At 40.8% G+C, this 12,827-nt stretch overlaps 1 protein-coding gene across 1 annotated transcript; it reads right to left on the reverse strand.

Annotated features, from left to right (window-relative positions):
• Positions 1-3,376: 3,376 nt before the first annotated feature.
• Positions 3,377-10,560, reverse strand: LOC124805193. The gene is made up of 2 exons (XM_047265690.1): positions 10,328-10,560; positions 3,377-3,614 (listed from the first exon to the last, which is right to left on the reverse strand). The coding sequence occupies exons 1-2, from the start codon at positions 10,515-10,517 to the stop codon at positions 3,490-3,492; spliced, it is 315 nt and encodes a 104-aa protein (XP_047121646.1). The 5' UTR covers positions 10,518-10,560; the 3' UTR covers positions 3,377-3,489.
• Between the last annotated feature and the right edge of the window lie 2,267 nt (positions 10,561-12,827).

A 12,827-nucleotide genomic window follows, 5' to 3' on the forward strand; every position in this document is an offset into this window, starting at 1 on the left:
ACAAATCGGGAGTCGAAGCACACACAGCCGACTCATGAACTTTCGGCGAGCCAAAACGCGCCGTCCGGTAGGAGGACCAACCGACGATCCACCAAGACCGTGGCCTGGCTCAAGTGATGCGTGGTGACAATGGTCAGCGAGCCATGTCTGCGCAGACCTCGCTGCTCCAACCCAACTACACTAGTGCCGCATTGCAACTCCCCGACTGGCAGGTCCGGACTGGGCTCCAGATGCGTTCCAACAGACTGGCAGCCTGTACTCCCAAAGAACTCCTAACTCGGACTGACGAGCTACGACAGACAACGACCGGGAAGTAATAGCAGTCAAGCAAAGATACTACGAGAGGGGATATATCGATACACTCTGCTAACGCCGCTCACGGTCGGGCAAAGCAGCAACTCAGTGACAGTCTTAATTTAAATTAACGTAGTGAGATGGAAGTACGTTAATAACAGAGTGTAAAATACATGATGGCGGGAAGATGAGCCACGCACAGCTCAAGGATTTCTTGTCTTTCTGTTCCAGGGAGGATGAGGAATCCAAGTTATGTGTACTCTGTTCAGTCTTCGTGTGGAGGTCACCTGTAGTTTCATCTGGACTGGGACATTCAGAAACTGGTCGCTGAGTACGAGTTTCAACCAATCGATAAATCATGTATTGATTACCTGGGGCCTTTGCCTCATTCCCAAAGCAGAAACCTTTTTGCCTTGGTCATAATCGACACTTTCACTAAGTATGTCTCGTTGATCCCTACAGCTATTAATATTCAGCATCTTGAGAAAATTTTCGTCGGTTTTGGACCCTTAAAACTTTAGTTAGTGAGTATCAGCCTTCACTTCTAAAGAGTTCAAGTGGTTCTGTTTTGACAAGGAATAATACGTATTACCAAGATATCTTAGTATCTAAGGTCATATTCTACTGAAAAAATAAGCCATAACTTGAAATCATCCCCTCACTGTTTACCATTCAAGGTCCCAGATGTGATGGAACATGTTGCCAAATTGTCTATGTTTTTCCTTCAATACCGCCCACCATGAAGCCCATCAGACCACTCCTGCCATGCTAAACATTCTCATTAAATTCTTCAGTGACCATTTTATGGCCGCTCAAGGATCTACTACTGGAATAGGCGGATCTGAAAGAAATAAAATAAAATGGGAGATTCTCAGGAGAAAGCTTGGTAGGAGAATGGGAAGCAAATCGCTTCAGTTAAAGTAGGGGATGAAGCGTTTCTCAAAACTTTTTGAGGACAAAGCCAATGCATTCAAGGCATCAGCAGAAAATGTTGCCCAAGTTTGTCAGACCTTATGTAGTAGGTGAAAGGCTCACACTGCTGTTCCCTTCGTGTTGAGGGATGCAAGAAATGGGTGATGGACAGACAACAAGCCCAAGTATTTAGAGAAAGGAGATTCCGGTTACCTACCCCAGTTCTGCCTTTATGTGAGAGTTTGAGATGTTGTGCTGGCTGTTGTTGACTCTTCCGTTTGGCTTCCCTTTGCTGTAGTGTGACTGGCTGTGTAAAGCTTTAATGGAGCAGGCTACACTAGTCACGAGGTCAGTTGATTTCCAGCGAGGTTTGACAGAGAGTTGTTGGAACGACTGGGATAGCGCAGTACACCAGTGTGCCAATAATGGTGAGGCTATTACAGACAGGGTTTGCAGTCAGCACTGGAGTACTGCAGTGTCGCCTTTGGCTTGGCACAATGCAGAGGGGCAGCACAGTTGAATGGAACTGCATGGCACAAGGCACACTTGTTGAGTGGAACTGGTGTTGTCAGTGCCTGCAGTGGAAGTCGTTGCTGTCTGTGGGGGTTTTATGTCTGGCTGCAACCATGTTGTATCATGTGGCATTGTGCAGCCTCCTCACTGCTTCCAACTCCACCATTTCTTGTGGATGAGCTGTTTGCTGCCAGACGTTCTGTCCCCTGAGCTATTGAGCTGTTGTTGGCCCATTTCCTGCTGGAAACTGTACTGTGCTGTAATTACACTCTCTTACTCTTCTGATTCACCAGTGGCCGAGTTCTGAACCTTCTATGTGCTACATGAACTTACACCAGTTGGGTGTGCCTGTCGATGAGGCCAGTGTTAACAGTTGTGCCTTCCAAATGGTTTGGCAAACGTTTGGGGAGGCAATCAGTATCTGAAGTGTTCTTATATGAAGACAGTAGAAGTTCTAACTACTATTAATTTGTCATTAATTCTGAAACTGACTTAAATATGTATTACAACTACTGTAAGACTTCAAAGCTGTTTGGTTTATCTTACAGCAAATTGGTAATACTTAGGCTAGACAGTTGCATAATCGCCTCGTCCATTTGTGAATTGTTCTTATGTGTTTAATTATTACTCGGCTGCCTGCTCTGATTGTGGTTACATAGGAAAGGTAGAATAGTTTTTCCATTAAGTTTCACTTCCTTTTGTGGCAGTTTAAAGATGGAATTATATTGATCATATCCTGACACAGTCACTGAACCTTAGCAGCTATGTTTAACAACTAGAAGTGTTATGATTTATTAAGGGAAAAGCTTTTCTTTCTCTGATTGATTAATTGGAACATTTAATGTCTTATATTGATGGTTGATAAAGTTTGGTGGCTTGACAAGTACCATCATACTTCGCTGTCAGTTTGTTGTTCTTTAATATGTTTTGCAGTGGGACATATTTGACTGTTTCATGTCAGGCGTTGCTTCAGGCACTGTCTCCACCCACTGTACTCTGGTGGGCTACAGTTCCATTTCAAAATGCACATATACGACAGTGCCGCCTTTTGGAATCAGGATGCCTATGCTTGCGTGCAGTTATATTTTGGTAAACAAAGATTATTGTTATACTGTATCCTAAACTCGGTTTGTCCCTTCCACTTCAGCAGTCCCCTGCCCTGCTACCAGCTGTCACACTAATTACTTCATTATCTCTTAATAATTATTTCTGATGATAGCTATTATTGACAAAAATTAAAATTTTCCTTTCATCTCTGCATGGTACATCAAAGGACTCCACTGCAATTATATATTTAGCTTTGGAAATTTTGTGGTAACTAGAAAAGCATTAGGTGTGAAGTTGTTATAAATACCTCTTTTCATTTCTTTTCTAACAGCTCACTCAGTATCATTTTGCTGCATGAATCCCAGTATTGTATATTGTAGATAAGCATTTAGAAAACATAAAAACAAACTGCCATTTACAGGAGAGAAGGACTCAGAAAAAGTAGAGTAAAGGTGGTATTACATTGCAGCATCCGGTATATTATTTATAGTCGATTACTGAAGCAATTTAAAGAATTCTGGAACTTTTTCAGTATCTTCCTGTTTGCAGTTATCACCCATGTGTGTTCTAGAGCTTATATTTACAAGGCATTGAATAATAAACGCATATGTTTGCTGCAAAGTGCAGTGGTGCTTTATTTATGCCATGTCAGTGCATGGTACATGACAGTGTGAGCAGCGCAGACTGCGCCTCCACGGTGCGGCGCCCCCTCAGCGGCGGCGGCTACAACTTGTGGGCGGCTCTGCGGGCGGCGCCTGACCTGGCGTGGGGTCTGTTTGCAGCTCTGCTCGCAGCGTGTCGGCTGCCTGCACGAGCGTGTTTCGCGTGGCCGGCCCGGGCATGAGCACCTGCTCAACAATAAAGGACAGACTTGTCGATCAAGTGTCTCACCAGAAAATTCGAGTATTCATAACAGCAACACCTGTCTACAGCTGCTGCAAACAGTAAGCTTGCATTTTATGTGCGTCTTTATATTTGAGAAGTGGATGACACATACATGTTTGCTCTTGAAATTATTATATTTATAATCAAGTAATTAGTATGGTAACTTTGCCCTGTCAAAATCAAAATTGTAAGTATGGAACACAAAACAGCCTACCAATTAAAAAAGAAACACAACACCATAGTGTCTAATGTAAGATATTTTCGCACTGTTAATGTTATGATTTTGAAAATAGAGTAAATTTTTCTGTAATATGTTTTTTCAGTATATTGTAAATATTTTCCTGTCAATGAATACGATTATGTAATTTAAATGCAATACCTCAAGAAGAGTTGGATAGTAACATGTAGTAAACACGCCTGTCTACATAGGGAAATTTGCTGTTGTGAACAATCAAAGAATATATCTGAATTAGTGAACATTGTCGCTGGGCGCGGACGCTCACAGTGCAGTAGAGCCTTGCCCAGGCTCTTGTGCAGTAGTGTCTGACAGAGGCGCTCAGGTGTAGTATTTGCTAGCGGCATGTAGTGCAGCACATTGTAACGTAGGGCCTACCAAACTGGAATAAATGTATGTGATGGCCAGAGATAATTGGGAACAATGCAGAAAGTACCAAGAGGAGTTAATAGGAAAGACGAGCTTTATGGATCCAAAGTTGTTTATTGCAAAGCGACGACAAGCCTGTTGCCATGCACTGTCGGCGATTATTTCCTTTACACAGCACCAGAGGCCACTCGCTGAAGTAAGACCAGAACAAATTTAATATTTAGAAGTGTAGCTAGCATGGTAGTAAAATTTTGTGAATTATTACCAACTTAATGTTAACACTGTGTTGAAAGTTCTCAGACCTGAACAATTACCACATAGGGTCCTATTCTTTCATTATTAATTAAAACCGAGTGTCAATGTTGATGACAAAACAACTAAAATTGATGAATTAATCTTGATAATTTGTTTAAACAAGCGAAAAGTATCAAAACTTATAAATAATCAATATAGTTAAAGACAATCGACTTTATGTTCAGTGTAATCTTCACTTGAAAATGAGTATTAATATTCAGTGATTACGAAAAGATAATTTCAGTGAGTTTGGAAGATTAGTACAGATCAGAAGTTTAATTTTTTTTTTTGACATCAGTAGTGTTCTGTAAAAGTTAATCAGTTGTTATTTATTGAAAGTTACATGCTACTAAGACATATTTTGCTTAAAAAAATATTTGTTTAAGAATAATTACATAGTAGAAATATTAACATTAGGCTTTACGGGGGACTGTGAGAAGCTATTTATTACTCAAACTGAGTGCCAAACAATTAGCAGTCAAGTGGATACTCTTAGTGCAATTTGTTTTACTGAATTCGTGATTAGATTTATTTCATGTTGCTAACTGAGTTTGAGTCTGAGCTCTAGTCCTTGTTATTTTGCCCATTCCCAGCTGACTGTCATTCCTTAACTATTACATAAATACTTTTCCAAATTGATTAACAGCAATATAATATTATTCGCTCACACCATGAGCTGGCGACCGTTTTCTATAACCCTTACAATGTAAACTAAGAAATATTTGACTTCATTGTCTGAAATTTCGCAGACTACTTTGCAGTTTTTAGCTTTCGATCCTTATTGCGTAGAAGTAATAGCGCAATAACGATTCGGTTATAATGGAATCTACGTTTTTTTTATATTTAATTTGTTCTGCGGAAACAATGCGTTTATGTCAGGCATCATGAATATTAGGAACATGTGTCATCAGGTATTTCAGTTTTCCCAAAGTCCAGTGGCTGAACTTCGAGAATTTTAGTCGTGAAATCAATATTAGGTTGTGGAATTTTCGATCAGACAATAGAAAAAGAAAAAATGCTAAAATCGACAGCAATACAAACGTGAGCCGATCTCGAAATTATTTGACGGCTAGCTGACTAATGACAGTGGAATGGGTAGCTAAATAGACGCGGCAGATCTCAGTAATGTTACAGTAAAACAGGAGAGCGACGATTCTTACCAGGAAAATACCTCAGAGATGTTCTTATAGGGCGTGGGTTGTACGGATGAGATCGAAACGAAAACAGAAATAAAACTGGTACTGAATAAGGTGGGCGATGTGCAATTGGGAGTTCTGAATTAATTGAAACAGATGGTATTAACGATAAATGTCGCGAAATAGGGGAGATAGTGTCACAGGCATAATACGTGAATTGGAGTGTCAATCACTAAAACAAAGGCGATTTTCGTTGCGACGCGATCTTCTCATGAAATTCCAATCAACAGTTTTCTCCTCCGACTGTGAAAACATTCTGCTGGAACCCACATACATAGAGAGAAACAATTATCACGATAAAATAAGAGAAATCAGGGTTTGCGTAGAAAAATTTAAGTGCTCGTTTCTCTCGCGTGCCGTTCGAGAGTGGAACGGTAGAGAGACAGCTTGAAGGTGGTTCATTGAACCCTCTATCAGACACATTATTGTGAATAGCAGAGTAATCACGTAGATGTAGATATGGATGAATAATGGTTTGAAAAATGATATGTCTTCGTCAGTTCAGACATTGAATAATTAAATGAGTTCGTTGGATACCAAAATTGGTAAGCAGATAAAAGGTCTGATTCTACAAATGGCCGATACAGTGAATGAAAACATAACTAAGCTAGACGTTTAACTGTAAAAATGAGACTTTAAAGAAGCCGGTAAACGATGAAATCAAAGAGGAGAACGGTATGTTGCAGTTAGCAGTAAAATAACTGATGATCTTCCCGCTATGCGTGGGTATTAAGCACGAAAGTAGCCCATCAAATTAAAACAGTAAATGATGAGGAGGAAAAGATTCGTAGTGAACTAGATCGGTCTCTCAAAACTTGAAAAGGGCGGATCATGAAAGTTCAAAACGAGACAGAAACCAAATTACAAGAATCCGCGTCTGCTATTAACACTCATGTACCGGTAAAAACTCGGACGTTTGAAGTTAAAGTGAAACACTAAACGGTGGAATTTAAAATTTATAATAGTTAGTCTGAAACCTGAAAGTAATGAAGTCAAATGAAAAAATAGAGAATATGAAAAATTTACGCTACCCCAGTTACGTAAATTTCGAAATTCAAAAGTTCGACCAAAGAAACGGAGTCCATCCATTTATTTTTATAGACCCATGCATAAAAACCCATGCAGAGGATCGAATTACAATTGGAGAATAAAATTAATCGAGGACGCGATTAGCTGGATAGTCCATGTTATGGATAGTTGCCGGACTTCAGACGACTTTCAAATAAAAGGTTCGAAGAGGAATACTGGCCTTAGATATCAAGGACGAAGTATTGCAGGAATTTATACAAGCTGCTCCGTGACGGTCACGCAAAGAAACAAACATGAAATCTAACTGCGAGAAACTGATCAAAAAAGTCACGTACGTAGAAGGCCAGACGTCAGAACAGAACGTGTTAACGGTGCTGCGCGGAAAATTACCGTGAAGTGTCAAGGGCTACTTAATGAGCGAAAATGATAACTATCTCTTCTGAAAAAAGTTGGTGACATTCATGCTAGGTACCGAGACAGTGAAAAGCGGTACTACAGCAACTACAATCACCAAATTAGGAATAACTTCAACCACAACAATAATAATAAGAATGGTTACGAGGATCGGTGTGCTCACGTAGAAAGAGGTAGGAGAGGAGGAAGAGGAGGTAGCCGTCGTGGTAGAAGGAATCAGAATGGATGAATTTGCGAAAGTCACTGTTCGGAAAACGGAGATCCGCAACAGTAATGGGGACCGCTGGTGTGGAGATCAGTAGCGGCCATGCCTTCAAAAACAGTGTTACTGTGCGATAACAATAGAGTGCTCAGTAACCAACAAAGTCAAGCATGTAAACACCAACAGGTTCAAGTAAGAAGCAGTACGCATAAATATCAATGCAAGGATAATGAATTTCGCGAACAAAGTAAATGAAATGTGGTAGCGAATGAAATCAGAGGTGTTGTCGGAGCGGCATCGGGTGCGGCGCATACGTGTAGTACGGCGGCGCCGATTATGAATCAGTGTACGGTCACGAAGAAATGTGTTGTCGTTGGTATCGAGGTCGAATCAGTGGGCAAGGAGAACGAATGGCTAAATTGGTTAAGTAAAATATATTAGAAGTTGAAAGAATGGAAGAGAAGTAGGAAATAAGTTTCAGTGAGAAGAAAATTGAGAGTAATGACAATTACGAAGTGTGTGAAGTACAGGGGGTGAGCAATCTGAGAGAGATGTTGCGTGATGTAGATGAAATTAACAAGTGGATAATGAGTAATGTCGATGACATTAATGAACATGGTGAGTACAAGGGAACACGTTAAGTGGAAGTGATTAAGAATTTAGCAGATGCCATTCCCAATTCAATCGAAATCGACCTATTTAATCAGACATCCGGAAACTGTAATATATGGCAAGAGTATGTAGCTTCTGGCAACCGAATGAAATAAGAAAGTGAAGGAGATGGTTCCAATGTGTACGAAGCCAAGGGTGGTGTGATACGTTCAGAAAACAGTGACAATAAAAGTGAACGTGCCGATTACTTAGATACAGCAATGGTTAAACATGTCATGTGTAAAAAGGAGGAAAGGGATGGGGGAAGACTGAAAAACACCCCAGATAAATTAGCTGAAAGAACGTTTAACGTTAAATGCGAACATTTCATGTTAGGAATTACCGTCCCTGTTTTGTGGAAAGATCTGGAAGTGGAGCAAGACTTGTGGGAAGATACAAGTAATAAATTGCAGCGTTGTGACCAAAATTGTACCTATCGAAGTATAGACAAAAGAAACTCAGTATTAATAGATAGCAGTAGTCAAATTAGAATCACGTCTCAAAAATTTTATGAGCATACCAAAACAGTAGCATATATCGTTGGGATTCCAGTTATAGGAGTGGAAGTTATAGGCACTAGTGGTGCCTGTAGCAAACCGATTAAGAAGTGAGTCTTGCTGCCATTTCGTATTGAAGGTATTTTATGTGAGCATGATTTTTAATGGTGTACCAGTTAAGTACTCGAATTATACTGGGTATGGATTGGATGATGAAACATGATTCTTCATTGTGAGAAGATATTAATGACTTGTTCTGTAGTAGACAGTAAATTAGAAGAGAATTTTGGCGATATTAATCAGGCGATTGAAAATCATGTTAGAGGGCTCAGTTTAGTTTCGTTACTTATGGGTGAAGGCTTGAGTAAAGAGTCGCGGCTTATCAATCAGAAACGGGAACGCGATATCACCTTTCGACGACGAATTTGCAAAGATAGTGGAGAGCGTTTCGGGTTATATGACCTTGAGTACAAAATTGAAATGATACGCCATGAGCGATTTTTTGGACCAGTCTATCAGGTACGTTAGCTAGGAAAAATTTGGTGGTAAGTTTCTACGGGACCAAACTGCTGAGGTCATCGGTCCCTAGGATTACACACTACTTAATCTAACTTAAACTAACTTACGCTAAGGACAACACACACACCCATGCCCGAGGGAGGACTCGAACCTCAGACAGGGGGGTGAGGGTGGGGGGGGGGGGGGGGCAGCCGCGGGAACCGTGGCATTTACTAGCGAAGAAGTAGTACAAAAAGAGATAAACCGTATGGCGGAATGGAGCATAACATAACGACCTATGGGCCAATATAATAACCCGGTCGTTTTGGTAAACAAGAAAAATGATAGCATTAGGATTGTGATAGATGCACGCGATCGTAACAAGATTATAAAGCGTGAGACAAATTGTCCCGAGTGTTTGGACGAGGTGTAGCAAAAATTCAATAACGTGTGGTACATGACGGGCCTCGATCTGACGGCCGGCTGTTGGCAGATCGCTCTCGAGCAAGAATAGTGAAAACTGACCGCGTTCTTGTTTGCAGGGAAATGTTACCAACATAAAATAAATAAAAAAGGGTGATTTTGTGAAAATTTCTACGTTACGTTAAGCCACAGCGGAAACAGTGTTTAGTAATTTGGGAGACAATTATTTCGTGAAGATAGGGAAACCGAAAGTTAAACTCTCGGACAATTAACCTTAGTTCGCATCTAAAGTTTAAAATGAAGGTTCAAAATGGCTATGAGCACGATGGGACTTAACTTCTGAGGTTATCAGTCCCCTAGAACTTAGAACTACTTAAACCTAATTAACCTAAGGACATCACACACATCGAGGCAGGATTCGAACATGCGACCGTAGCGGTCGCGCGGTTCCAGACTGTAGCGCCTAGAACCGCTTGGCCACTACGGCCGGCTTTAAATGAAGGCCTGTAGAAGAAACGGTGTAGAGGAGATTCATATTCTGGTATGTTATGTGTCAAGGAACCTTCCGGAATGCTATGTGCTTGAATTAGGCAGATGTTTTAGGGCATATTGCCATTATGTCCACGGAGCGTGGGAGAATATGCAGCTGACGTTAGTATGGTCTCCTCCCCCAAACCGACCAACCAAAGCGTCGGACAAAATTGTCACGCCCCACCAAGGTTTGATAGGCTCGGAATCTACATCAAAATCTGATACCATGAATGATACCATGAATGCTGTCTGCAGACAGACACAGTGATAGAGCGCCAGTAGCGGCACAGGGGCGGTTAGCGCTGTGTTCGGCCTGCCCACTTGAATTGCTGTTTACCTTTGACTGCCTGCCTGCTCTCTCCACTTAGACCCTCCTCATCACTGCAGTCGTCGGCGTCGTCGTCTGCTGAGCTGTCAGTCTCGTCGTTATCTTCGAACACCTCGTCTCCATCGTCTGCAGCAGTCAGCGGTGTACAGTACGCCACAAGCAACACGCCAGAGATCAGCAGGACGAGGGCCGCCTTCATGGCTGTAGTGGCTTCTAAGTTGAGGGCCTTGCTACAAGTGCCACAAGCGAGCACACCGGCCTCCTCTTATACGGCGCGTCGGACACTTATCGCTCATACTGTGGCACGCAAGGACAGCTACTTAGAGTGTACTTCAAAATACGAGATTAGCCCTGTCGTTATTCTATCTTAAAGGTAGAAATATCTTGCTGGACGTGGTAGTAAAACTTGAGGCTCAAGGTTCTAAAAGACGATAACAATATTGTAAGCACTACAGCTGCTAAATACAGGAGAACCAAGAAAAACATTTGATGTACCTTAAAGTTTACAGACATGAATTACAAACCTCTTTCTATTGTAAGAACAACAATACAGAAGGGTAATCACTCGTTTTAAGAACTAATTTAAAAACGACAAAGAATTGATTCGTTTACTATTAATTTACTTGTTCTTCTTGTTACTTTGCATTATCATGCTCTACATTTAACTAAAATCATCCAGTGTTATTCACTGCATTCTTTGATTATTTGTATGATAATTCGTTATCCCATTTTAGCAACAATTAATAGTATTTTTGTTTTGTTATGTTAATCTGTGGCTATAACTTTGTATCAAGTAATCTATAGACTCTTACTATTAACCATGACCTAACAATAGACTTGTGAAGCCCAGTACTGATGATTGTTGCCCTGTAACTACATTCTGTATCAAGAACTTTTTTTCAGCTTTTTCTCAGTGCTTCATCCACTGTGATAAATAATAGGAACAATGATAACTCTTAAACAGGATTCAAGCCCTCTTACCAGAATCAATTCTTTGGGCCTGATTCGGTTACTATTCACAATTTTCGTGTTGAGTGAAGCTAGAAAAATCACTTACACCATGTCACACCAGTCTGATACTTATCAAATTCTGCATGACATTCAACTAAAAAAAAAAAAAAAATTTCTTTCCTCCTAAGACCCAGAACTGACGCCCACCACCAACATCACTATGAATTGTAACTCTCATTGACACTAATGCCTACATTGATGCATGAAACAAACAGCCCCTGAGCGCAATCTTGAGGAATTGTTTGCAACACCTGAAAAACATGCTGTGTTAGTATATGAAAGCAACTGTACGGCCTCTAATATGGAAGTAGTCGTCTTCTTATGCATTCTTTATTCATGCCAGGAGGCAGGGAAGGCCAGTCAAGAAGCTGTACATTGTTTGAGCTGTTTGTGGTGTGAACTGCAGCATGGCAGCTTTCACTGTAATACTCCATTTGGAAATACAGCCGCAAACGATATTAAAAGAGCGTTACCATTTTCATCCTGTAGTGCTGAAGAACTAACGGTATAGCGACTACACTCAAATCTTCTGCACTCCATTCTGTAACCATCTGAAACATAAAAATACATGTGATTGGTTTATAAGATGATCGCCACATTGCCTTATTCAACAGCTTTGTGACACAAAGTAGGGCTTACCGCTGTGTCAGTGTGGTACGAGGTAATTTAAAATTTTCAGCAGTCTCCCTAAACAATAAACCTCCAGCACTTTCTTTTGCGTGTTTTACATTTTATGCCGTCCATTTTCTACCTGTGTGAAACACAAAAACTGTTAAAACTGGGTGAGTGATCGTCAGTGGACAATGATGGTTAGAAATCAATTATGGTCAGTTCTTGGTGATAGCTGACAGTGGCAGTCAGTGGACAAAAATGGCCAGTGGACAGTGGTGTTGAGTGCACAGCGATGGTCACTGGACAATGAAATCCAGTGACAAGAATGGCCAGTCGATAACGATAACAAGTTCACACGGTGGCTGCTATTACCCCATGTTTTTGAAAATCCTTAATAAGCAACTATGTGTTGCAAGTAGCACTTAAAATGATACTGTACAATCAATAATGCTACACAGTTAATCGCATTTATAGTAACACTGACTGTCACTCAATGTCCACTCAACAACTGACAAGACAGCTTGCGATATGCCTCTTAAATACAGAATACTATTGCACTCACCATTACCAATGACATTGTGTGCGACATTATTTTCCCATATAACTAGTAGCTTATCTTTCTTTCTTGATGTCACAACACATGAATGCGGTCATTGTCTCTCAGGAATTTCTAGGAAATCGTGCACTGTAGCTACTTTTGGTCTGTTCACTAAATTAATTTTCCGTTACTTAAAATTTAATAGCTCTAACTAATGCGGTGGGACTACTGGCTCCCTGAGGCAGTCCCCCGAACACTGTGTCTCTCTGCAGGCAGCTCAAGTGCAGCATTCATGTCATTAGGTTTCGTTAATATTAGTGTTACACCATTAGCACAGTGCTCAACAGG

The sequence above is a fragment of the Schistocerca piceifrons genome, chromosome 7 (assembly GCF_021461385.2).
Source record: "Schistocerca piceifrons isolate TAMUIC-IGC-003096 chromosome 7, iqSchPice1.1, whole genome shotgun sequence".
Lineage (NCBI taxonomy): Eukaryota > Metazoa > Arthropoda > Insecta > Orthoptera > Acrididae > Schistocerca > Schistocerca piceifrons.

Bases quoted from the DNA above. Each gene is read 5' to 3' on its own strand.
- LOC124805193 (XM_047265690.1), bottom strand. From the start codon at position 10,517: ATGAAGGCGGCCCTCGTCCTGCTGATCTCTGGCGTGTTGCTTGTGGCG. The intron at 3,615-10,327 runs GTAAACAGCAAT...ATTGTTGAGCAG, and splicing joins GAGCAGGCAGGCAGTCAAAG to GTGCTCATGCCCGGGCCGGC.